Here is a 26,915-nt window from a genome sequence, read left to right on the forward strand (position 1 = left end):
TATAAAATCTCTGTAGGATAAACACTGGACTGTGAACCACAAAGTCAGTAATTCCAGCCCACCTGCTGCTCCTGAAAAGATTTATAGCCTCAGAAACTATTCAGGATCACCCTGTGTCAGTATGGACTTGACGGTAATTAACCACAACAACAACATATAGAGAGAGAACTGAAAATAGAACCTAAGAAACCATTCCATAGGGCACATTTTTGGAAAGAACACTGATAACAAAGCAAAGCAATAAAGTGAGGGGTGGAGGAAGAAAGAGCATGAGTTCCCCACAGCAATGGGAATAAGATAATAAAAGACTGAAGGACTATGGGAAATTGTTAGTGAATATTGAAAAGTAGAGAAAGAAAAATATACACAACTATTACTAAATTTCCAAATTTAAAAATATTTTCCCTTACAATTTTCTCAGTAAGGTTGGAACAGGCTGAAAATGATTTCTCAATCAAGTTCTTCTAACTCTTATATGCAAGAGTCTTGCTAGGGCACTGTAAACAAGGTGAGTGCTGCATTTGGACATGGCTCATTGAAAGAGAACCTTCATTTTCAACATTTCAGTTTATGGAAAACAAGCGCTTCTATCATTCTAACAATAGAACTACTGAAGTATGAAAAACGTGTGTTATTTCTTTTTGATGCTTTATATTATCTGAAAGTTACTTAAAGTGTAGTAATGATTCTTCTAGGGGCCCTGGTGATGCAGTGGTTAAGTGCTCTGATGCTAATTGAAAGGTCAGTAGTTCAAACTCACCCAGCTGCTCCATAGGAGAAAGATGTGGCAGACAACACTTGTAAAGATTTACAGCATTGGAAACTCTATGAACTAGTTCTACCCTGTCCTATAGGGTCACTGTGAGTCAGAATTTTAAGATAATGTGTTTGATTTGGAATGCTCAATGATTCTTAAAAACCCCAGGGCACTTTTGATTTTGAAAAACAACAGCACTGTGAGTTCCGCATTCACCAGACGATGGTAAAGTTCACAACCCTTCAACAAGTTTTCATGTCCATTAGGTACACGCAAGTGAGGAAAAAAGCTCTATTCAAATACGTAGTATATGCAAACTCAACTTCTGTGTTCTTTGATGTAACAGTATATTGAACCAAAGAAAAAGAGCATTGACCAGTCCTTGAATGAAAGTAAGTAAAAAAAGCATTGCTATAAAATCATGAAAATCTCTATTAAACCAAAACATCAAAATGTGAACCTTTTATTTCCCTACATATCCTCCATCTAGGTCTATACACTTGTAAAGGTGGTGGTTCTGCCTCTCTAGCCCTTCCCAGGATAATCCAGTGCTCTTCAATTTACATCAAGTCATAACTGGCAGTTTTGGCATTCACAAGAGATCTAATTGTGTTCTTTTTAAATGTTTTTGTTTTTTTTTTTTAGTTTGAGAAACAAAAAGATGCCTGAAGAGGAAACATCAGGGCTATAGATTGAATGGGGTCTGGCTTTCCAACAAAATCCTCATAGGATAGACCTTGTTACCCTTGAATGATGAGCAGGAACATCGTCATGAGGGAAAAAGAAATTCTTGGTGCAACTTTCCTGACTTTTTCTCATCAATGAAAATTTTCAATTTTCTCAAAACATCTTCATGATAAACACGTGAGATTGCCTGATGTCCTTCTAGAAAATCTATCAAGATGACCCCTTAGGGATTCCAAATAATCACCATAACCTTCTGAGCTGACCTCTCTGCCTTGAATTTAACTGGTTCAGCAGATCCCCTCAGGAGTCACTATTTTGAATGAATTATTTTTAAAGGCACTCTAATGAGACTGGGAGTCCTGGTGTGGTGCTATGGGTTAATGCGCTAGACTGCAACGATGGTTTGAACCACAAGGTTGGCAGTTCAAGCTCACCAGTTGCTCCTAGGAAACCCTATACAGGGTCACTATGAGCCGGAACTGACTCGGTGGCACTTGACAGCAGCAATGAGACTAAGACAAGTGTATGGCTGAGAGAACTTGTCTTCAGTCATCCAATGATCAAAGAGTCATGTAAGGACATGTTTTGCTAGGAATAAACCCATGCATATATGAAATGGATTCCTAGTAGCAAAATATATATTTTTAATTATGCTCAGACTAAAGTCATTAGGTAAACAGAGGTAGGTTAAGGTTATCTGCAGCTTTGCCCATTGTTCAAACCTGGTATATTTATTCCTTACAAACATTTGCATGAGCATTCTATTTGTACAGTTTGTGATTATTGTTGTAGGGAAGTTATAAATGTAAAGAATCAAAAATTTGTCTGAGAAAAAGGGCAAAGGCAGGTCATTAAAAGAGAAGTCTCTAGAGGAGGTGAAAATAGTGCTTCTATCCATGAATCCTTGTTTTCCCAAGGAGAGTTCCCTCCAAATTCCTAGGACTGAACCTTACATAAAGAAAGATAAAAAGGTCTTAAGAGTCCCAAGAACATGTACCAATAAAATTGAAAATAGAATGATGCTGACATGTTTAAAATTACATTTAAAGGCAGAGTTACTTAAGTTTCTGGTGAATTTATATCATTTCACAGGATATTGTTAGTCTGATATCACATAAGATTTGGAGTACAGTTCAAATCATCTTGAAAAGGCAACTAAGTCAGGGGAAAGGCGGCAGTAGGAAAGTTATGTAACTGGATGATTGATGGATTCAGTTATGAACTGGTAAAAACATTAGAAACATTAAGGCCCATCTCACTTTTTCAGCATACAGTTGGATGTAAATTCAGCAAATTATCATTAAAAACAGACAATAGCTCTAAATATTATATGTAAACACTACACCTCCTCTTCTGAATTAGTGAGAAATGTCACCTTTTGTTTTTGATATGTGCAATCTATCACTTATGCATGATCTTTTAATATTCAATACTCTGATGAGACACTAAAGATTAATAGAAAAACTAAGTATTTTGTATACCACAGTCAACTCCTTACCTTAACTGTGGAGTGCCTTTACTTTCCCACAACAATAATTACCTGGTGAAAAGACATTATTGCCTGTACTTGATTAAAGTGGGAAAGCAATGATGAGCAAAGCGAAGAATCTACCCCACCAAGGAACTCGCACATCGTGGAAACGTGTCAATCTGCTCAACAACAAATGCTTTATATAGAACAGGAGGGTGCAGACATTTCAACATACCATTTTTGCTGTGAAAAAAGAAATAAGGGAAACAAATCTAAAGACACTCAAAATAAGGGCAAATTCCATGGATGGCAGAACTCATTCAGGCAGTTAATTGAGATAAGAGCAAAGGGTAAATGATCCTCTCCCAAACCTCTCCAAAGCCACTTTCTAGTTTAAGCACTGGGAAGAAACTTTGCTACAAACTCTGTCTACAAGAGGTTTTATCTGCTATATAGCTAATATTTAAATTTCAATTATATGCCCAGATGAATGGTTTTTGGACTTTAAAAAATAATCTGTTTATATCTAGTAGGAATTATAAACTCTCAATTACGAGAGTGGCTTACTCTGACAGTAATACTGAGTAGAATTGTGGAAGAGTCATGAGGATAAATCAGAATCTATCAGTAAAGGACTGGGATTGTAACAGATTGTTGTTTTAAGTGCCATCAAGTCAGTTCCAACCCATAGCAAACTTGTATGTGTTTTTCCAAGGAGCAGCTGGTGAGCTTGAATCACCGACCTTGTGGTTCAAACCAACTTTGCAGTCCAGAGCATTAACCCACAGAGCCAACTCAGATATACGTATATATCCCTTTCACCCCTCTGATAACCACTGGTCTGAAGGCACAACTCAGTTTAATACGTTTATATAGTATTTCAAGTTTTATTTAATAAGAAAAATATAGCTTTCGCTATACTCAATGGCAGTTAACAACAACACTGTTTATTAAAGAACCCTGTTGGTATAGTGGGCAATGCATTGGGCTACTCACTGCAAGGCCAACAGTTGAAATTCACCGGATGATCCGTGGGAGAAAGATGACGCTTTCTGTTCCCATAAAGATTTACAGCTTGGGAAACTACAGGATCACTATGAGTTGGAACCGACTCAACAGTACACAACCAACCACCATCACCATACTTTTTATTGGAAGAGAAAGTTCCCTTTGATGATAGAAGTTTTGTTAAAAATTTATTCTAATGGATTCCAGTAACATTTAAAGAATAAAAATGAAAGAGAATAATGAAAAAACATAAATATAGAATGAGGTTACATACATTTTGTACTTCGGAAAGCATACAATAGTCTTCTATTATGTAGTTAGATGATGAAAATTCATCTACAGTAACAATTCATATAAAATGTAATGTCATTTCAGTGTTTCTCATAAAATAAATGAGTCTTGGATGTAAAAGTGTTTCTAAGAATCCTAAACAACATTAAAATCGCCACAAAACCACTGAGTTAATACAGAAACATTGATGCACACACCACAAACACTTCAATTTTTAAAATGATTATTGTTACTTTGAAACAATTTGCATCTTCAAACTATAATTTAGATTAGGTATCATTTACATAGGACAATATAGCATAGCAAATAAAAGTTCTAGAACGACATTGCTTGAGTCCTATTCTTCCAGTTGCCATGTCCAAGCTATATAACACCTTGAGGAAACTTCTCTAACTCTGTGCCCTTATCTTTAAAAGCAGGCGGAACCCATCTGTAACATGCATAATGCTGTTGTTGTTGTTGAGTGCTGTCGAGTCGGTTCTGACTCATAGTGACCCTGTATAGAGTTCCTCAGGAGCAGCTGGTGGGTTTGAACCGTCAACCTTGCAATTCAAACCTACCTTGTGGTCCAGCACATTACCTTGCAGTGCCACACTTGATATAAACCTTGCAAAAAATGTAAACACTAAAAGAGTAGCAATAATTATTGTTATCACTGATGTTTTGGGGTTCTGGTATGGCACTGTAGGATAAGCCCTGGGCTACTAATCACAAGGTCGACAGTTCAAACCTAACAGCCACTCTTCTCAGAAACCCTATACAAGGTTATTATGAGGTGATGTTTTAAATTGTAAATGCAAATTCTTTTATTTTTGGTCTAACTATTCAATTCAAATGTTTAAATACTTCAAAAGCAGTTTTTGTTAGCTATTCATAATAAAGAAGTTCTGGTGTGGCGCTGAAGTGCTCAATTCAAAATCAATAAACCTTAAGATTCACATTAAATTTCAATCTTATAAAATTACATGTGTCTGTACATACTGTTGTTGCTGTATGCCGCTGAATAGTTTCTAACTCATAAGAACCCTGCATAGGGTTCCCAAGGAACGGCTGGTGGGTTTGAACCACTGGCTTTGTGGTTAGCAGCCCAGTGCTTATCCTAGAGCACCACACCAGAGCCCTAAAACATCACCAGTGCTAACAATAATTATTGCTACCGTTTTAGAGTTTAATTTTTTTGCAAGTTATTATATATATGAAGTTTAAATACCTGTGCTTAAGCTATCTTAAGAACATGGAAAGCATTAGGGACTAAACACATGTTATCATATGCCTAACAACTGTTAAATACATTTTTATTAATCAAAATGCTTTAAAAATAAGAGGTTCATGATTTTAACATAATTCAATAATATTCAAAACAATTTATCTAAGGGAGGCAACTATGTTTGTCCTGCGTGTCTACTATGTGTCAGAAAATACCTTGGAGTTTTAATGAAAAGAGACGCAAGAGAATACAATAATACCCAAAAGGTCAATTTTACTCACCAGAGTAAATTCAATTGATAAAATCTATTAATATAACCAGGAATTTTGTGGTGGTGTGGTAGGATAATACACTGGACCTCAAGGTCGGTTTGAACTGCAAAGTCGGCAGTTCAAATTCACCAGCATCTCCTCTGAAACCCTAAATGGGGTCATTATGAGTTGAAACCAACTTTCAGGTACTTAACAACAACATCATTGATATGTTCAAGAGATATACAGATGACATACAAGTAAGCAACTCTATTGCTACCATCTAAAACTGTCCACAGTTGATCACAAATATTTAAGATGTAAAGAAAAAATGTTCTAATGAAATCTACCTGAATCGCTCTCTTTCTGGTGAATTTTAGACATGAAAGACTTTTGTAGACAAATTCCAAGGAATAAATCAATCTAATCAAATTTCAACAAACTACTAAATTTTACAATAAAACAGGGAAAAACAATGTGAGTTACACAATTTACAAAATGTCAAGATGTTGTTATAACTCCACAGAAAAAAAGGCAGAAAGGTAGTATTCTGAAATAGAGAAACTATATTTTATTGAGAAGTTCGCAAAATATTTAGCAGACACTTAATTTTATGTTAAAACACTTGAAGGCCTATCCCAAACTTAGTTTCAAAATAGAAGACTATTGAGAATAGTTATTTTGGGGACTTTGATATGCTTGTTGCAGGGTAACTATAAACTATGTATTTGGTTTAAGAAAAAAGTCCTAGAGAACTAATCACCATAGAATGTTCCAGCAAATGTAAAGATGCAATAATACCTTATTTAAACTTCTATAGGATCTTTTCTTTTCATGGAGAATTGCAGAGCAGTGAATACAGCACTGAACAAAATTCTCTTGCCAAAAATGTATTTCCTTTGCATATTCTTCAGCTATATTTTATCTTGTTTTGCTTTTAACTAGGTTAACCTGTTAGTTAAAATATTTCTGAAAATTAATATACCTATTCATTACTTATTGACTATCTCATCTGATATTTTGCATTTATGACATTTGTAAATAATCTACTGACTGTTTTGTGCATTAACGTACATCTTATAGTAACATATGCTGAGCGGGCAAGGCGAGAGTAAAGCTGGCTCTGATGGTTAGGCTGGACCAGACTCTCAATGGTTTGGCAGTTATGTCATAATGTGATTCGGCAGTTATATAAGGATGTAGTCCTCCTCCATTTTGGCATAATACTGTTTTTCACATAATAGCCTGGTCTTTGGAATTTAAATATGTCAAAAAGAGATAAACATGTGTACCAACAAAATTTTACAAAATGGGTATATAATTTTTCAGAACTCAGAAAGTCTCTTTTTTTCATGGTTATAATTTCACTGTTATTTCCTTATAAAGAGTAGCAAAGTGTGACAGCAAGAACCAAAATAGATTTTCTTTAGCTTTTGTAAGCTGTTCTGGTAAAAGAAGTGTGGAAATGTAACTGGGAATGCTATATAGATAACAACTCTTGAAAAGCAACTTTATATTTGTGAAGTGCTTTCAAATAACTATCATCACAACTATTCTATCCTCACAACCTTCTTTTGAAATAATAGGAGAGTAATCTTCACAATCCCCATTTGACTTTTGAGAACGTGAAGTTTCAGGCTGACTGGTGTAACACTTCTCAGCTTATAGCTGGCATAATTAGAACTTCAAATCACATTTCCTGGTTCTTCTCTTGACTTGCAGATCAGTAAATCTTAAAATCTGCAACTAAAGTGGGCGAAGAACCTTCCCTTAGTTGTTGATGGCATTTTCTTTTTTAAATAATACAATGTTATTTTTGTTGAAAACAATTCCTAAAAATTACACTTACCACTAAACTTTAAAAACTGAGTTTTCATGTATGGATTGAGAATTAAATTATATTTCTAATTGATAACAAAAGCAAACTGGGAAAGACAAAAATGTTTTTGTCTTCAACACAGTAGCAACTGTTTTATTCACCATACAAATGCCTCTGAGATCTGAAAGCATTCATTTCTGCATTTGACAGTATGTCACTGCCTCAGTAGTATGGACTCCTGTTCAGTTTGCTATGGGCAAGAGACCATGCCTTTACACCAGCCAGTGGATCGATTGGTCTTTGGTAGAATCTTATTTTAAGACTCTTTAAAGTACTGATTTATGCACAATTGATCTGATCAGCCAAGCAGTCAATGTGATTTATTAGCTAAGTTGGCCCAAACCCTTTTTTCTCCTTTTTCATGCAGTAGTAATTCACCTCATCAGAGGTGGAATCATTATAGGAAGCTTCTGAGAAATAAGAAGTTGAACCTGCTGGCCTTACTCTCTATATCCCCCAAACTATGGTTACACCAGATAGCAATAGTTAGACACTAAGCCTTGACAACAACAACAACAACCAAGCCCGGAGCTGCTGTGCATGCATCCAGAATCTAGGGTACTTACACTGTGGCCAAGGATGTATGGAGGAGAGTCAAGGGAATTCCCTTATTCCTCTACTTTGAAACATTTCCAGACAGCACATTCATTCATTTAGTTTCATGAAAAACTAATTCATTTAGTTCCTAGCACATATATATTTTTATTTAACTACAGTAAGATAAATGACATTTATTACTTTGCAATTATGCTATTTAACTAAATATAAGACCAACAATGTGTATAACAAGGGTTGGCAATGTACAGTGAGCATGCATGCGTGCATATACACACACTCATACACACAACTGTATCAACACTTGTGCAAATGCACTCTTAATGGTGTACAAGATCCAATTTTGAATAGCCCAAACTGTCTGAACTCTAGGCAAAATATGCATTTGAGTTTGCCAAGTCTTTATATTTCCTATGTAATTTGGAAGGAAGCCTCAGCTTTTTACAGAATAGAAACCCTCCTTTCTTAAGGCTCATGCCTCCGACAGGTGTTGCATTCTAGTTTTCTACTGGCTATTCACTATCTCTATAAATTTTATTAATATATAATTAGGAAACTAGCAGGAAAGGTATGGCCATCCTATGAGGTAGTTCGACTTTAGAAAAGAGTGTCCCTTAGCAGCTGCTCACCCTTCACTTCCATTCAGTCTGCTGCTGACAGCTCCAGATCAGCAATCTTCACTGGAGTAGCCTCAGCTATGCATTTTCCTTTTGACTTGGTAGAGATTCTTCACATCACAGTGACTTCAGGGCATGCGACCTGCTAATTGTTGCTGTTGTTAAGTGCCATGGAGTCAACTCTGACCCATAGCGACCCTATATAGGGTTTCCAAGGAGCAGCTAGTTAGTTTGAACCACCGACCTTAAAGTTCAAACGACTTTGCAGTCTGATGCATTAGCCCACAGCGCCACACCAGGACACCAATGCCCATTCTTCTCAAAAAGAAGAAAAACTTTTTCCACTTCCCTGCACGCCCCACCATCGCCACTAAGAAGGCAATAAATGAACACTCAATACTCAACCGCGGAAAGTTTGACAACCACACATTAAAATGATTGTGCAGTCTAAGACGGTTGAGGGGTAGTCTATAATTTCATTATATATATGGGGCATATAAAATGTGAATTGCTTTGATTTAAAATGGAACCCAGGCTTATTTAAACCCATTAATGTAGTTTCTTTTCTAAAGTATACTATGAGATATATCTTTGATTTATTCTGACAAATGACTCCTTTTAGAATATGAAGAATGAAAGCACACTTTTTAAGCTAACACTCTTTCTGTAATGCATGCCTCAAAATAAAACAAAGGACAAGATCATTTGCAAAATATATGAATGTTTTTGTAACTCTCCCCAGAGCTGCTGCACCACCTGTCCTTATTACCAAATCAGTGATGTCAAATATGCCAACACATTTAGTTATTTTAACTGATTGAAAAGAATTGCTATGTATATGTTAATGGGCATTTGTGCTGTGGGGCTGACTTTGGAAGTATGCTTGCAACCATATATTCAAAACCAGAAATCCTTACTATAAGGCTGCATATAAACATTTTGCAATTTAAGAACTATCTCTGTAAGGGAAAAAGTAATCTAAGATTTTTCTTTTTCATCTTACCTTTCCTGTTGATCATTTAAGCCTGTCTTTAAATTTCCCTGTTAACAGACATCTATTGAATTGTTGTTGTTGTTAAGTGCCATCGAGTCGGTTCCGACCCATAGCGACCCTGTACAGGGTTTCCGAGGGTGTAAATCTTTACGGGAGTAGAAAGCCTCATCTTTCTCCTGTGGAGTGGCTGGTAGTTTCGAACCGCTGACCTTAAAGTTCACAGCCCGATTCGTAACCACTACGCTACCAGAGCTCCTTCCCTTTTCTTAATTTAGATTTTTGTTGCATAACTTTGGATGACTTAGAATTTTATGACTATATATTTATTCAATACAGTTAAGATTTAATGTTTATAATACAGTATATAATTTGCAGAAATAGCATAGTGGCAAATAATATAGTTTTATTTATCAATTAAATGTATTAAGAAGTAAGTTTCAATCTTGAAATTAAACTGTGCCTTTGAGGAATGGCTTAAGAGAATACTTTCTTTTCCTTTAGCTAATTCTATATTCTTAGCACTGATTTTTAAAATAGAATAAGACATTCCAAGGACAATATTGAGCTTTCTGGTTGTTGAAAGTTTGGCCTTTGTACTTAGGAGTACAAAGTACCCAAACCTTAACAAATCCCATCACAGCACACAGTACTCATATTTCTGCCATCCTAATATTGAAAAATAATTCAATATTGATAGGCAAGTCGCAGCTGACATCATAGTCCAAGGAATACAGCACTGCATTTATGCGCATGCTGATCTTATACTAAGATTACAGACTTATTTTCAACTGCTCCTCAGTTGAAATGAGTACCTGGTTTGACACCCAAACTGTTCTTAATACTGTCTTCAATAATTCTGTTCTAAAATGGGTATGTGGTTTAGTAATTCTCAGTGGACTTCTGCATTGACTTAAACAGTGAGTATACAATCACTGCCTAGTTAAACTATACATTTACATGGCAAGCGTGCCAATAAGTATGTTACATCAGGCATTCCTGGAAGCTGTCTGGCCAATAGGAGTGGTTGGAAATGGTACCTTAATCACTGTTGAAATCACTGATAGTACTGTCTGTCCACACTATGACAGACAAAAGCTGAAATGTATTAAACATAGCAATCCATCATCCTGCAGATGGGAAGCAGGAGCCAGCGGAGTTCAGAGGCAGTGACTACCCGCTGCTTAACAAAGGCTGGAGTCCTGACAGTTCAGTCCCTTCCTTGCTCCTCACTACCACCCCTCCATCTAAGATGAATGAGTGTAATCAATGAGGGGGAAAGCCTGCTGAGGACCTCAAATTCAAACATTGTTACATTTAAAGTGCTGCTTTTTTCCCCTTAATTAGAGCTGTTGCTTAAATAGTTTTCTCGAAATCTAAGATGATAGATATTTACATGAATGGATAAATGAAAGAAAATTAAAATGATTCAAGAAAGCTTATATTCTTAGAAAATATTGCACTGGTAGACTCCTAAGTTTTGAGAGCTGGTTTTGAGGTAGAGCTCTAATATCAACTTGGAGGAAGTGAGGTCACCATAAAGTATAAGGTTACATTGTTTGAAGCAACTTATTGGTGATGTTCTTTTGGACTGACAGACCAATTACGATTTATTTTTAAATAAGCACCAAACATAAATAAAATGCTATTTGTTAAAATGCAGTTCATTTTGCACATTTGTGTCTAATAGGAACATAAGAGTCACAAAATAGCCCACGGGAAGTAAAAAACTTAACTTCTAACAGCACATTTAACAAAGTATAGAAATGAAAGACACTTTTCTTTGGATTTCAGCCTTGTCATTTCCAATTTTCTGCTCCTTGGACATGCTTGTATTCAAATTCTGGAACATCTATTCAGCATATCAATCCTAATTAGACAATCTGGGTCTGGAAAGGATGAGAGCTGGGTCATTTGCATAATTTAATCATAAATACTCAGTGATACATATTTCCAAATGCATTTGTACAATTATCTTTTCATCCTTGGGGCAATGGTATTAATATGATTAGGCAATATTTCTGGAAAAAACAGACAAGTATGCACTCTTTTTAACTGCAGCTTAGGGCGATATGAAAAATTAATTAATTTCTGAAGAAAATCAATTTCTCTACGTGACCACATTAGACATTGCTAAACCAAGCCTCAGAAACCTCTCTCGATCAGTACATTTTATCAGGCCCTTCTAAATTCTGATTAGTATGGGAACAATTCAATAGGAAAACTGGTAATGTATCAAAGAGCATCTTAAATTTGGAGAGATCTTCCAGCCTCCTTTCTTTTCAGATATACCACTCTGCTCTACTTTAATTCATTGTTATTTAACCAATCAATGAGAAGTCTGCACTTTTGGTGTGAACTCATCTTGAGTGATCTTTTATTAATGTACATTAACCAATTTCAAGGACAATAGGATAAGGTTATTTTTTAAATCCTTTCTCAAGAAATGGATTTATGTTAGTCAAAAAAAGTCTTAATTCATGTGAGAATATTTATGGTGCAAAAAAAATAGCTAAAATAAGTAATTTTAGAGAGTGTTATTGTCATTAGAAAAACATAGTAGCATACGTAGAGATATAAGAACCCAGGTGGTTAATCTGATTTTTCAAAAAGAGATTCTGCTTTGTATGGTAATTAGTACAAAAAGAAAGAAGTCACATTTGTGAGTTTAAATGCACTATTCTTTTCTTTTCAATCAAATGAAAAAGTATAAATTACTGCATGCAAAATATTCAATATTCATTTAATTTGCATAAAGGTGCTTGAACAAATTTTTGACTCTAACAAGCTCATTTTTCATGCGTTTTGTCTTTCATCCTAATCTAGCATCTGTCATTCCTTTTTGAAGTTATTATCGGCCCAATTCCCTCTTGGACATGGTTGCTGGGTGACCGGTATCTTAGCACCCACTTTGACAGGAACAGATGTGAATCTGATCAGGAGATTTCCCAAGAGTACCTGAAATCGCAAACAACTTTTGTGAAAAAACAAACAGCATCCCTGTCATGGGCCCTTATTTAACCCACTCCCCAAATGAGAGAGCAAGAAAACTTTACTCTGGATCAAATGTACCATTTTAATTTTCCCCCTAAACTTAGACTAGAATAGAGTAAATAAATAAATGAAAATAAACTATACATTCACACTGTGAATTTAAGGACTCCAATCTAAATACCAACAGCTCAAAAATTCAGAGTTTGTTCCTGTTTTGGTAAGATTTTCATAGGTAAATTTCACAGCAAAATGTTTATATATCATGACAAATTTCAATAGTTTCTAGAAGTTAAAAAGAACATTTTTATGAGGATAACTTAGATGACAACATGAAATTTAGTTTGATGACTGAGGCTTCCTGTTTTGAATAGTAAGTAGAATTCTATACAGTATTAGGGATTATTGTACTTATAGAGAAATACCTACAGAATAAAAGTTCCATCTGTCCTTTCATGCATTTTATAGCAAGTTTTTTAATGTGTTTTTTTTTTTCCCAGTTCACATAGTATACTATCAATCATTATTGAAAATAGCAATCATTATTGAAAATAGAGCTGCAAAGTATCACTGGAAGACAAAAAAGGTAAAAATAAATAAATAAATAAAACCCAACAAAAAAGAAACCTTCATATTATCCCCATTACGAAAGTTAGAATAAGATGCCTTCTCTGAAATATCTGTCTATCTACTTATCGATCACTGGTTGCTGTTGAGTTGGTTTCAACTCATAGCAACCCTGTAGAGAGTTTCCTACAGTGGTTGTTAAGTGTTAAAGAACCCTGGTATTCCTCAGGAGAAAGATGAAGCTGTCTGATGACTTGCAGTTAACAGTTCAGTGATCTACAGCACCAGCACCACATCTGGGTCAAGAAAGAAAGAGAAAGAAAAATAGCTGAGTTCTGGTGTGGTATATATATATATATATATACACACAGAGAGAGAGAGGGAGAGGGAGAGAGTCACTGTGTGTTAATGCACTGGACTGCAAAGTTGATTTGAACCAGAAGGACAGTGGTTCAAGCTCACTAGCTGTTCCTTGGAAACCCTCTACAGGGTTGCTATGGGTTGGAACTGTCTCGACAGTGCTTAACAACAATATATATAGATATGCCCTTGTGTGGCACTATAGGACAAGCACTGAACTGGCAACCATATCTACAGTTCAAGCTCATCACCTGCTCCTGGAAACCCTATATAGTGTTGCTATGAGTTGGAACTGACTTGATGGCACACACACACACACACATTTAAAACCTACATAATGCAATTGAGTCATCTGGTATACCCAACTGATACACCTCCTTTCCTTCCTTCTATCACATTCAGAAAAATGGGGAGCAATATTTGGAATAAGCTTTTCAATTAAATATTTATTCAAGTATTGATATTTTATAAATACAACATTAAAGTAATATTAAAAGCATACAAATTAAGTATTTTTCAGTTTCCTTCAAATGATTAGCTTCAATGAAGTAAGTAAGTATTGTTGTTTTTTAACCACAATAACAGCCAGCAAAAAGAATATAGCAACATATGATTGCAATTCCAAGTAGATTCTCCTGGATGATCATGAGTTATGATGGAAAGAAAAGAGGCAAACTTTCCATTAGAAACGTCAGTGTTTTCCTGCAGTCCAAGAATTGATTTATTATGATGATGATTCTTAATATTTTGTATGTTTGGTTCTTATAGGGAAGCAATAATAACTTATTCAAATATTTTTTTCAGTGTTACCTGAAAAAAGAAAAAGTGAAAGGTAGAAATCATATTTGTGTTTTGTTTTGCTTTTTGAATGGAAAAAGTAATGTATTGACTTTATTTCCAAAATTCAGTCTTGGAATTACTTAACATAACTTATAACTTACAATAGGACATATTTTGAAGTCTGTGCTGTGGGATAAAGTACTGGACTGCAAGGACAGTTTGAAGCACAAGGTCGGTGGCTCAAATTCACCAGTTGGTCCTTGAAAACCCTATACAGGATTCAACTAGATGGTTCTTAACAAAAGCAACAGTATCTGTGTGTGTGTGTGTGTGTGTGTGTGTGTGTGTATGTTGCTCTGTGTGCTTGCTGCTTTTCCATTTAGAATGCGTCATCATGTATGTGTATGTGAAACTAAGCACAGCTGAGGTACTCAATCTGTCATCTAATGGTGATACATAGAACACCATCAGTTAGAAGCAAAGAGTTAATTATGTCCCAACTACTTTATATCAGTTATGTATTTGGACATACTAGCACATACACAACAGCATGTGTATATTCAAGAAATCTAGCAAGCTACTCCATACCTAAAGTTTTCAAACTTTGTCCCATTCCTCAAAACTATACAAGTGAGTCAAATTAAATAAATAGATCTTTACCTATTAAATTTATCACTGTTATTTGTTACAATGACTGGCAAGAGAAGTCTTTTGAAACTGCTCTGGGTGATTTAAATAAACACAAAATAAGAAATATATCCATTTAAAATGTGAGCTTAAGAAAATTAAATATATTTATGAAAGAAAAAGTCTTTATTCTAAAATTTTATTATAAGAAAAATGCTAAACATAGTCTCCACCCTCCCTTGGCTGACAGTTAATGAAGAGACATTCATTATTTTCAAGTAAATAAATACATAAATAAATATTTTTAAATCCCATAAGACAAATTCATGTTTAATGTCCTTAAATCTAGGACATATATTTTATATGTAATTTGTTATTAAAATTGAAGCCTTAGTAGCATAAGAAAATATGAATAGCTGCAAATTTTTGACTTAAACATGAAATGTCATAGGTGAATAATATTTTTTTAAATTCCTAAGACTATCTCGTTACTAAATTTGGTAGCCAAACAGGTATTAGCAGAAAGAAAAAATCAAATTTGAGGAAGAAGGCTCCAATATTAAGGTTTGAATTGGGATGAGTTCTTCCTTTCCCATGGGGTAGCTTGTATAAATGTAATTCTATGGTTTCATAAAAGCAGGTCAAGTTTCTATCCCTGGGGGTCTTTTGGCAATTTGAAGCATGGAAGCACTGTTTCTGGCTCTAAGTTCAAATCTGCATGTTCTGTCAGTGGTGTGAAGGGAGAAAACAGTGAAGAGCAAACATATACCCATATTTGATTATGATGCACACTCAACAGAAGCTTCTCAGGAGGCTAAGAATAAAGGCGTCAGAACTCAGGGTCATAAGATATTTTCACAAACATTTGTTACCCACTTTTAGTCTTTGCTCCTGAAATTAATGCAGAACAAATGAGACAAAAAGTCAAATTATACATGTCTATTTTTATTTACATAGCTAAATGCAAACTTAAACCTCTTACTAAACATTTTATATTCATTATGTAAAGTTATTATAAATTCCTTAAGATTTTGGTGAGGCAGAAAGTTTTAAGTAGTTGCTGTTTTACAAGTTTTTTTCTACTTTATAAAAAATGTGTGCATGCTTTGCACTTTTACCAATGACGTAATAACTTGAAAAATGCCATGGAATGATTGAGAAAGTAATTGATTTCCATTTAACTGGACATCTACCAGGTGTTTTCAAAGAGAATTACAGTCCCCTGGAAAAAGTGGGAGCACATCTCCGAGTCGGAATCGACTCCACGGCACATAACAACAACAACAACAACAACATAGAGATCTGCAGATTAACCCATTGACCTCATTCCTAACTCATCTCATTGAAAGCAAGCCTTTTAGAAGAGCAATCTTTTTTTTTTTTTTTTTAAGGTTTTGAAATTGTTTTCCTATCATTTTAAATGACACTTGCTGAAAAGCTCAAGAAGTAATGAAATAAACCAATTTTAAAAAATGGAATAATGACACCAGGCACATCAAGTGCTATTCAATAACAAATAGGTTCTGTTCATGTTGTTGTTAAGTGCTGTCTAGTTGGTTTCGGCTCATGCCCTTATACGGGGTTTCCGGTAGGGTTTCGGGAGAGCAGCTGGTGGGTTTAAACTGTGGTCCATGTGGGTCGCAGTCCAGTGCTGATTCTACAGCACCACACCAGGAGTCCATGCAGGTCTAGTACCTAATAATTTAGTATTTATTACATATAAAAAAATCATATATATGGAGTCTTGGTGTGGTGCTACAGGATAATGCACTGGACCTCAAGGTCAATTTGAACTGCAATGTCAGCAGTTCAAACTCACCAGCCGCTCCTTGGAAACCCCTAGATAGGCTCACTATGTGTCAGACCTATTTGATGGCACTTAACAACAACAATCCTTATTAGTAAAAGGATTGAAAACTTAGATTAATTTCCCTCTTTTCATGATGATTAACATTTTTATGCAAATACACATATATACATTCAACTTTGTGCTATATTTTTATTTCTATTAATCTTAGCCCATTTTGTCTATATATAAATACTGTAAATACTATTATATTTAATAGAAAAAGTTTATACACACGTTGTTGTTAAAGTTCTGTCGAGTCAGTTCCCACCCACAGTGACCTTGCATAGGGTTTCCGAGTAGTGGCTGGTGAGCTTGAACTACAGACCTTGCTGTTCAAACTGACTTTGCAGTCCACTGTATAGACCACAGTGCCACACCAGTACTACAAGACTCTAAAATACTGATAAAAAGTTTATATTTGTTGTAAACACTAGAACATCTATATGTCTATTACAAATGTTTTAATTTATCCCTTTAAAACCCAAAGGTAATATTGCATTGTTGTTATTGTTGTTAAGTGCTGTAAAATTGGTTTTAACCTATAGTGACCCTGTATAGGTTTTCTGGGGAGCAGCTGGTGAGCTTGAACTACTGACCTTGCTGTTCAAACTAACTTTGCAGTGCAGCACTTTAACCCATAGTGCCACGATTATAATTATTTAATTGCTGTTTAATTTTTGAATTGCATAATTCAAAAAATAAATTTCATTTCCAAGAATTAAAGAAAAAAATCAGTTAAGTTCAAACACAAAATGGGAATTAATACTGTTGACGGTATCAATATAATTTAACCAAACTATGAAGTTCTAAGATGTTGTATCTTCATTAATTTGCCTTGTTTATATACAAACAATGTTTTTTAAATATTGAATATATTAATAGAAATACTGCTATTGTCTAATTCTGTCTAGTAGGTTCCTACTCATCGCATTCCTGTATGTGGTTTCTGAGGAGCAGCTGGTGGGTTTGAACTGCTGACCTTGCGGTTAGCAGTCCAGTGCTAATCCTACAGCACCACACCAGGATACAATCAGTACAAGATTATAACAAAATGCTTCCTTTACCTCTTTAGTGAATATTACAAAGTATTTCTTGAGCAAAATATTTTACCTTTTATCCCGTTTTCTTAAGAGAAAGAACCCTGGTTGCACAGTTAAAGCACTCATCTGTTAGCTCATCTGTTCAGCAGTTTGAACTCACCAGCCACTCTGTGAGATAAAGATGTGGCAGTCTTCTGTAAAGTTTTGCAACCTTGGCAATCTCACAGGGAAGTTCTACCCTGTCCTATGGGGTCACTCTATGTCCAAATTGACTCAATGGCAATGGATTTAGGTTTTCAGTTTCCTTAAGAAATGACCAGTATGTCTTAAGTTAAATTAACAATTAATTACTACATGTGCTTCTAATACTCCCATAAAATTGTTTTCTTTCACCTAGTATATGCAGTTCGAAACTACCAGTTGTTCTGTGGGAGAAAGATGAGGTTTTCTGCTCCCATAAAGATTTATAACCTCAGAAACCCTATACAGGGTCACTACGAGTCGGAACGGACTCCACGGCACATAACAACAACAACAACAACAACAATATGTACTTTGTCTTTGAGGAAAAGTAAGTTGTTCTTCTGTGACTGGGAGACCAATCTATTTAGAAATATTTGATACACTATGAATTCAAATATAAGTAAGTCCTTTATTCGTTACTACTTTATGTATAATACGGAAAGAAAAACATTTATGAAATATTCAACATTACTAAATAAAAGTAGCTAATATAACATGATGCCCTGGTAGTTTCAGGGGTTATGACATAAGTTCATAAGTTCTGCTGACCATAAGTTGAGCGATTAGAATCCACCACTCACTTTACGGCATAAAGATGAGGCTTTCTGCTCTCGTAATGATTTATAGCCTCAGAAACTGTTAATTGGAACTGACTCAATGGCATACATCAACAATGTTTCAATATCTACTTTATATGAAAATAATGCTTTAAAATATATATGATTTTCATCAAAAATGTTATCTTCAAAACCCACTACATAGTTTTTAGAAGTCTACTTAAAGTTAAGTTACATTTGTTTTATTTAAATCATTGTAAATACTTTCGATATCCTCCCAGAACCACATAATAAATTCCAGGTATTACACTCATCTTTTAAAATAATATGCTTTAGATACTCAATTAAGATATATTTTTATACATCATTACGCTCCATAACTTTTTTTTAAGCAACGGATTATTCAGTGTGTAGCTGTACTATAGATTTAGACACTTCAATATACTTATACTTTGTATACATACATATATATATATATAAAATCAAATATACATTTGGTTTTATGTGTGTATATACTGTGTGGCACTGTGGGTTACTGCACCAGACTGCAAAAAATGTTTAAATTGCAAGGTCGGTGGTTCAAGCACACAAGCTGCTCATCAGAACCCCTATACAGGGTCCCTATGTGTTGCAACTGGGTGTACGGCACTTAACAACAACATCATTATTGTTGTTAGGTGCCGTCAAGTTGGCTCCAACTCTTAGTGACTGCGTATAGGGTTTTTGAGGAGCAGCCAGTGGATCTGTACTGCCGACATTGAGATTCAAACTCACCTTGTGGTCAAGTGCTTATCCTACAGCACCACACCAGTAATATAAACAAATGATGGCTTATCACAAATTTTCTAGTTTAATGAATTGTCTTTGATGTGTTTCCTTCAAATTATTCATCTCTGAGGGGCAGAACGACCCTCACTTGACATCATGGATCAACACAAAGCCATGTTAGATCAAAAATCAACAGGGCCACACCCCTGACAAAATCCAATCATGACTAATTCAGTATGCATTTTAGAAGAATCTAAAACTACCTTTTTAAAAATGAGTACATCAAAGCTCTCTTAAAAACTTGTCAGGATATGCCACAAAATTTAAAAGGTATCTGGTTTAATGTCCTAGGTTTGACCAAGTGGCGATTTCTCTATACACAATTTGACTTTTGTTTTTTGATTAGACATTTATCTACTGTCTTATTCAACTAATTTTAATACTATCTTTAAGTTGAAAAAATGCATATTCATCAGTTTGTTGTCTAATTTACAAATTGATAATAGGTTGAAAATGGACATTCAAACATAGTCATGAGTTGTCTGTAATGAGCAGCATTAGACACATTCTTTAAAATATTCTAAGATACTTCTTCAAGAAAATAGCACTATACAAAACAAATAAGTGATTGCCAATTTATCTAATAATAGTTAATTGCTAGACAAATATATAAATATATTATCCTTAGTAGCTGTATTTCTGAAAGAAATAATTTGGAATAATGAAGTCATTCCTGTCTTGTGATATATGGTAGACATCAAATTTCAGCAAGAAAAGCATATTTAGAAGAAAGCTACAGTAACAAAAATAAAAGCAACTTAGACTGTCCACAAGAAATATTTCTGTCAAGTTGAGAAAAGGAAATATTTCTGTCAAGTTGAGAGGAACAACCTGGGCTTATTCAGAGTCTTTGCTATGCCTTAGAGGTACAAGGGGGTTTCAAAAGGTTCCTGGAAAAATTTCATGGTTTTTTCAATCCAATTTTCCACAAACTTTTTGAAGCCCCCTCATACTTACCTATAAAATGGATTTTTAATTCAGGTGTTTTTGTTTGTTTTTTTTTAGTTAAGAATTTAATGAGTGAGCAAACAAAATATAATGGAAAAGGGGGTTATTAATGCAGTCTTAAATCCTGAAAATAGAAATACATTCTCAGCTAAAATACTTAAAGCTGCAGCATTTAGACAAAACACACACACACACACACACACACACACACACACAGGAGCATCAAAAAGTTTATGGAAATTTTCCATTAGCTTTGAATTCCATTTTCTCACAAGCATTTTGAAGCCCCATGGTGTGTGTCTGTGTATATCACATCACTGTAACAGACCAATCATAACGAATTTTAAGAGAATGACACATCGTCCTAAGGTCTTTCTGTATGCAAAACAATTACAAAATGAGAAAATAAATGTTTCAATTACATTTTAATATACCCAAGTATTTGAGTTGTTGTTTTTTGTTTAGCTTTTCCTGTCACTTTGAAGGTACATAACTTAATCTTACTTTTCTGTTTGGGGGAGACTTTTTGGGGTGAATATCTGAAAAAGAAACCTTTGAAAGATAAAATTCAGATAAAGTTTAACTTTGTAAAGAACCAAGTATGAAAACCTTAAAATCTAAATGTTTAATGAACTCTGAAAGACTCACCTGTACCTATTTAGAAGGCATACTTCAAAATGATTTCTCCAGGCAAGAATTCAAAGGAAGATAGTTTACAACCTGTGAGAGTTACAGTTCATATCATATTTTGCAATTATTGTTTTCAATGTTGCTAATACAATGCAATTTAAATGATTATTTTACTTGATTGGCAAAGGCAGTTGTATGCAACAATTTAGTAAAGGAACTTGGAAAGATAAAATAATACTAATTGAGAATCAAAGCACAAATTGTTCTTAAAATAACAACTACTTGGTTGCACATTAAGCTAATTTACAAATGCTACGTACATCCCAAAACAAAACATGGAATGAGAAATAATAAAGCATGTTGTGTTTTTCTCTGCCGGTTGAATCACACATAGAAGAGTGATTTATGTTCAAATCCAGCCAAGACTTTAATCAATATTGGGTGTCACATCTCAGGGGACTGGGGGAGGTGGTGAGGAAAGAGGAGAATGGCTAATATTTGTTTCAGTAATTTACAAGTAATTTCTGTGAAATTAAATATATTAAACAAGCAAACAAAAGCCCAGGTGATTTGGACTAAAATAAAGATTTTAAAATCTGTACCAAAGCAAATACATAAAATTGTGTGTGAGAGCTGAAAAAAAGAAAAAAAAAATGCTTGTCTTATAGCTTCTTCTGTATAATATTTAAAGGTTAAATATCATATGTACAAATAAAATTTTGTGTTTCAGAACATTAATAATCTTTGTAGGTCATAAAATAAACCATCTTCTATTTACATGTATTTATAATAAAACTAATAAATTGGACACTAACGCTGACAAGAACAACAGGTTTGCAAGACATCCAAATAACTCTAGAATTCATATTCTGAAAAATAATTTCTTTGAACTTGGTAAATCCAAGGTTAGGATATCCTTATAATTTAGTTAGTACACCATAATTTGCTAATAATTAAATACTGTAAATAAGTAGTGAAGCAAAACCTAAAGTTAGATATTCTTAAGTGTCAATCTTCAAATCATGAACATATTTTTCTTTTAAATTATAAAAAGCAATATGAGGCTTAAAAAAAAACTATTAATCTATTACAAGACAAAAACTTCAGAAGCAAAGCCCCTCTAAATTTGAAGCAGTTACTGAATTTCCCTGTGCAGTATCATAATTGTCAGAAGTGCATCTGTAATCATTTGAAACTTTCTAGACCCATGCCAACAAAAAGCATGCAATGGAGGAAATGTTAAATAAATACAGACTGATTCAGCATGCCATCTTAGTAAAACTAGTAAAACAAAAACAAAAACAGACTTCTAACAAACAAATAGAGCTAAATGTGGGGAAATATTTTGTACTTTTTGTCCTAAAATTCCATTCACATGTATCTACAGAAACATAGTAGGCTTGCAAAGTCTACCAATTTGCTCTCCTTGGATATCTTGTAAGACAAAATAGCATTTTCTGTGAATATATATATATATATAAAACATCCCATAAAACTAACAGAAATCCATTTAAGTTAATAACACTACTAATCTAGAACTACATCAGACCCAAATCACAATCAAGTTGGAAAGATTCTAAAGTAGAAATCATGCCCTAACAGTATTCAAAGAAATAAGAATTTTAGATAAAACAATAGGACAGAATCACTGTTTAATACCTAAGTTCACGGAAAATTGAATCCGAACGTGAATCTACAAACAAGCAATCGATTCACACAAATAGAGAGTTGACCATGTACATAATTACTTTTATTATTTGTGTTGTTGTTTAATGGCTACCAGTTAATGAACTGACCTCTACTGCAACAGCCAAGTTCATACAGGTAATGTTTAATTTAAAAAAATAAAAATTAGAGGAAATGAATCAAGATTAGACTTTGTCCTTTGACAACTTTTAAATATATTTTCTTGCATTTTCTTTCATGGTTTGAGAGACTATCACTTTTAGCAGGTGATAGTCTATTTTTTCCCCTCTTTGTGGTAAAATGACAGATGGTTTCAGCATTTATCATAGTTTTCATAGCATACTGATGCAATAGCTCCAAGCAATTTAATTCCATGGTAAGGTTTGCTACTAACTCATTGAACCACTTTTAAGCAAGTTTATGAATCTTTCTTTTCATTAGCATAATTTTGGTTCCTCTAATTCCCAGGCATTTAGAAGAACATTTGGCAAATGCAATTGTAAGACGTAACTAGAAATGTTTTGAAAAATTAATAAACTGTATGTGCTAACATTCAATGTTTCATATATACTATATGCTTTCTGTAGTTTACCTTTTTGCACAGTTTCTCTTATCCACTGCATAAATTATTCCCTCAATTTCTCTTAAGTATCCAAAGGAGGAAGAACCTTTCTTTCAAAAACATATTTCTGAAATGTATCTCTGAGTAAAACAAATCAGTACATCTGGATGAATGAAAAATGATCTTAATAGCAAAGGCAGAAACTGGACCTGAATGGCAAAAGTAACTTTAGTTTTTTTAGTTCAAGATGTAAAACATTTTAGTATACTGCTTTTGAAATTAGGAAATAGGACAATAGTACTGTGTCTGATGTTAAAATACAATGGTGTAACAAGATGTGAACAGTACACAGTACTAGTTCAAGTTTTCTATTTCTTAGATTAATAGGAGAGTGAGAGAATCCTAGGTAGATGTGTACAACTATACTTCCTGTTAATAACTACAGTGTCTGCATACACATAAGTCTGAGTTAAGTTGTGGAGTCCTAAAAGATCAAAATGCAGTAGCAAATCAACAATTTTACCATATTTTAATTTAAAATAATCTGAAGTAGGCTTTTTAGGACAACCCATTTAATTGCAAAATATTAAGACCAGGTGACTGTAACAATTAGTGTAATGAAGAGATATATCTTTTTTTTGAAGGGTAGGCAGTTATACTGGATTTAACTTTTAGCTTTGTAAATTTAAAGCAGCAAATTTCTGTTAATCTCAAACAGACACCTTTAAAAAAAAACAAACAGTAACTTTAAAAATACGATTCAATTATATATAGGGAAGCCTTGAATTCCAAGTCTTGGTTCAAAAGTTCGGGTCGGGGGTCGGGGCGGGGGAGATGAAGAGAATAGCTGTAAACAGTGTAATGTTACTTATTTTACTTTGATTATAACATTACAATCACTGAAGATTCCTTGAGCAATTTTATATATATATATATGAAATGGTCATCGATTATCTAGTACCATGGGTGCTGTAGGTAACACACAAAGAGATTCAAGAGCAGAGTGGATGTTTGATGACTAAAGGAAAAACAGTAGTTAGTGCTTCACCAATTTACTGCATAGGTAGACTGTTTTATAACACACATCTGAACTGGCTTTCAAATTGCAACTAGCATCCTTTATATAACAATTCCGTAACAATTTTCTGTGCTGATTCAACTAGTTTTAATAATAGATTTTTGCCAAACATTTTATCTATGGAAGTCTAAGAATTCCAATTATCTGAGTAAATAACGTTCAGTAATCAAGAGTCCCCTCAATCTTTACTGCCACCTGTCCACACACTTGGGTGTGGGCGCTCACAAACACACACACCCCATTCACAAAAAGTTAGTAAAAATTAAAGTTCAGAACCTCAGATCCATGCCCCATTAACGAAGAATGGTAAATTAAAACGACAAAAAAAAAAAAAAGTTTCTGGCTAGATCAGGATGGGAAATTTGCTGAGTTGGAGTTGGCATCTTTTTCTCCCTACAGCCTTCTGCAGGCAGAGTGTTTTTTTGGTTTGGTTTTTCCAAGAAATAAATAGTTCAGGGCTTTTTCACTCTCGTTCGCGTTGGTTTTGTCCTAGCCATCTTTCCTTCCAATCTCACATTCTCTAACTCGCAATATGCAAAACTCAGTTGCTTCTTCAGATCTTTAAACTTATTTGAAGAGTACGGAAAACTCCGAGCACAGATTTTGCGCGCAGTTCTCTCGAGCTAGTTCTAGGGCTCCAACTTTCCCTACTCTCTTCCTGCTGGCATCTCTGAACTTTTCCCTCTGCGCATCTTTGCAGCCAACGGTGGGACAAAACGGAACTCTAAACAGGGGTGAAAGGAACATTTCTACCCCTAAATTGACAAAATGCCCCACTCCCGCCCCCTCTCGGTAGATCCTCCCCCACTGAGCGTTCATTGGCATAAAAGTAGTCCGGCCAGGGATCTAGTCCTGACTTTCCGGGTGTGGTGGCCGGGCTAAGGAAGCGCTTTGCACGGAATAATCAGACTCGAAGAGCAAACCGATGCAAAAGCGTGCACCTGCTCTTTGGGAGGGCGACTGACCTTAGAAATAAACAAATAAAACTTTGGAAGGAGAGAGAGAGCGAGGGAACGAGTGAGCTACGGTCTTCTTTCCCTCTCTAGCTTTCTAAGAGTCTGGGGCTCCGCGGAATCATCCCCACGAGAAGGATTCTGCTGATGTCCTCCTCCTCTGCCCCGGGGCAAACGTACTCCTTTATTTCCTTTGCACTCGCTCACTCGCGGACACACGCACACATGCGCGCACACACAGACCCCTCCCCTCATCCGGCTTCCCTTCGGGGCTCCGGGATGTGCTCGGTGCCGAATCCCCTGGGACTGCTGAGCTCCTAGGCCTCGGGCGCCGTTCCCCTCTCGACCTCTAAGAGCCCTCCCCGCCTGCTGCCCCACTCGCTCGGCTTCCTTACGGGCCCCTCTTCCGAGCGCGTAGCCCAGCTGGTCGAATCCCGCCGGACCGGGTCACAACCTCCTCCCGTTCCACAGACGCCACCCAGCAGCCCGGCCGGTGCCCAGAGCCTCGCCGCGGAAGCCCAGTCCCGGGAAGCTCACGGTCGGGCAACAGCGCCAAGGGGGTGAGGGTGGGAGTCCCCAGATGCCAGCGCGTCCCGGCAAAGGGTCTGTGACTCCCAGAAAAGCGCGGTCCATCCCTTTCATGCCCCCTCCGCCCCAAGTGTTGGGGTGCCCGCATCCCCATTGCAGCCAAGCCCTGGCGCCTAGGCCAGCGTTCCGGGCCGGAAGAGCGGCATCTAGGCAGGGTGAGGTGCCAACTTCTCAGGGGGTTGGGCGCGGCTGACGAGCCGGGAGAAAGGGGAGGAGAAGGCCGCGCTCTCCGGGGCGCGCGGCTCGCGGGCACGCGGACCTAGCGGCGTCGGGAAGAGAAAGAGGGAAGGATGAGGAGGCGGGCAGGAATGGGCCCCCAGCTCTTTACCTTGCGTTGGTGCAGTCATTGTAGAGGGTCTCGAAGTCCTTCCTGGAGATGAGTTTGCAGCGGTTCACTCCGGGCTGGATGGCGCCCAGTCCCCTCAGGATGCGAACCTGTTCCACATTGCACACCACCGGCGTGATCTCCAGTCGCTTCAGCTTGGTGTAGACCGTGTGCAAGCCCCCTACCAAGTGCTTCAGGAACAGGTCGAAAGCTTGGGGCAGGCAGATCAGCTCGCAGCCCTCCACCGTGAAGGAAGCCACTTTAGCCCCCCTCAGATCCACCATTTTGCACTCATTATTCTGGGGGGTGTTTTCCACTGGGGACGGGGTCGAGTACACGGGTTTCCCGGGGAGGGGGCCGCAGCTGCTGCTACTGCTACTACTGCTGCTGCTACTACTGCTGCTGCTGCTACTACTGCTGTTGTTACTGCTGCTGCCGGTGCTCGCGTTGATGGGGGTGCTGGAGGCGCCGCCGCCGCCAGCGCTAATACCGCTGCCGCCGTTGTTAGTGGTGCTCGCGGCCGCCAGGCTGGGGTTGCAGTTGCTGCCGCCGCCACCGCCACCGCCGCCTCCGTTGCCGCCGCTGCCAC

The 26,915-nt window shown here is 36.2% G+C and overlaps 1 protein-coding gene across 1 annotated transcript in view; it reads right to left on the bottom strand.

Annotated features, from left to right (window-relative positions):
- The window catches only part of DACH1 (dachshund family transcription factor 1), a 601,285-nt gene that overhangs the window by 574,080 nt on the left and 290 nt on the right, over positions 1-26,915 (bottom strand). The window contains exon 2 of the mRNA XM_006864308.1: positions 26,330-26,915. This exon is cut by the window's right edge and continues 41 nt beyond it. Within this exon, the coding sequence (XP_006864370.1) occupies positions 26,330-26,915 (586 nt within the window). The remainder of the gene's footprint in view (positions 1-26,329) is intronic.

The sequence above is a fragment of the Chrysochloris asiatica genome, unplaced genomic scaffold (genome assembly GCF_000296735.1).
Source record: "Chrysochloris asiatica unplaced genomic scaffold, ChrAsi1.0 scaffold00063, whole genome shotgun sequence".
Taxonomy (NCBI): Eukaryota; Metazoa; Chordata; class Mammalia; order Afrosoricida; family Chrysochloridae; genus Chrysochloris; species Chrysochloris asiatica.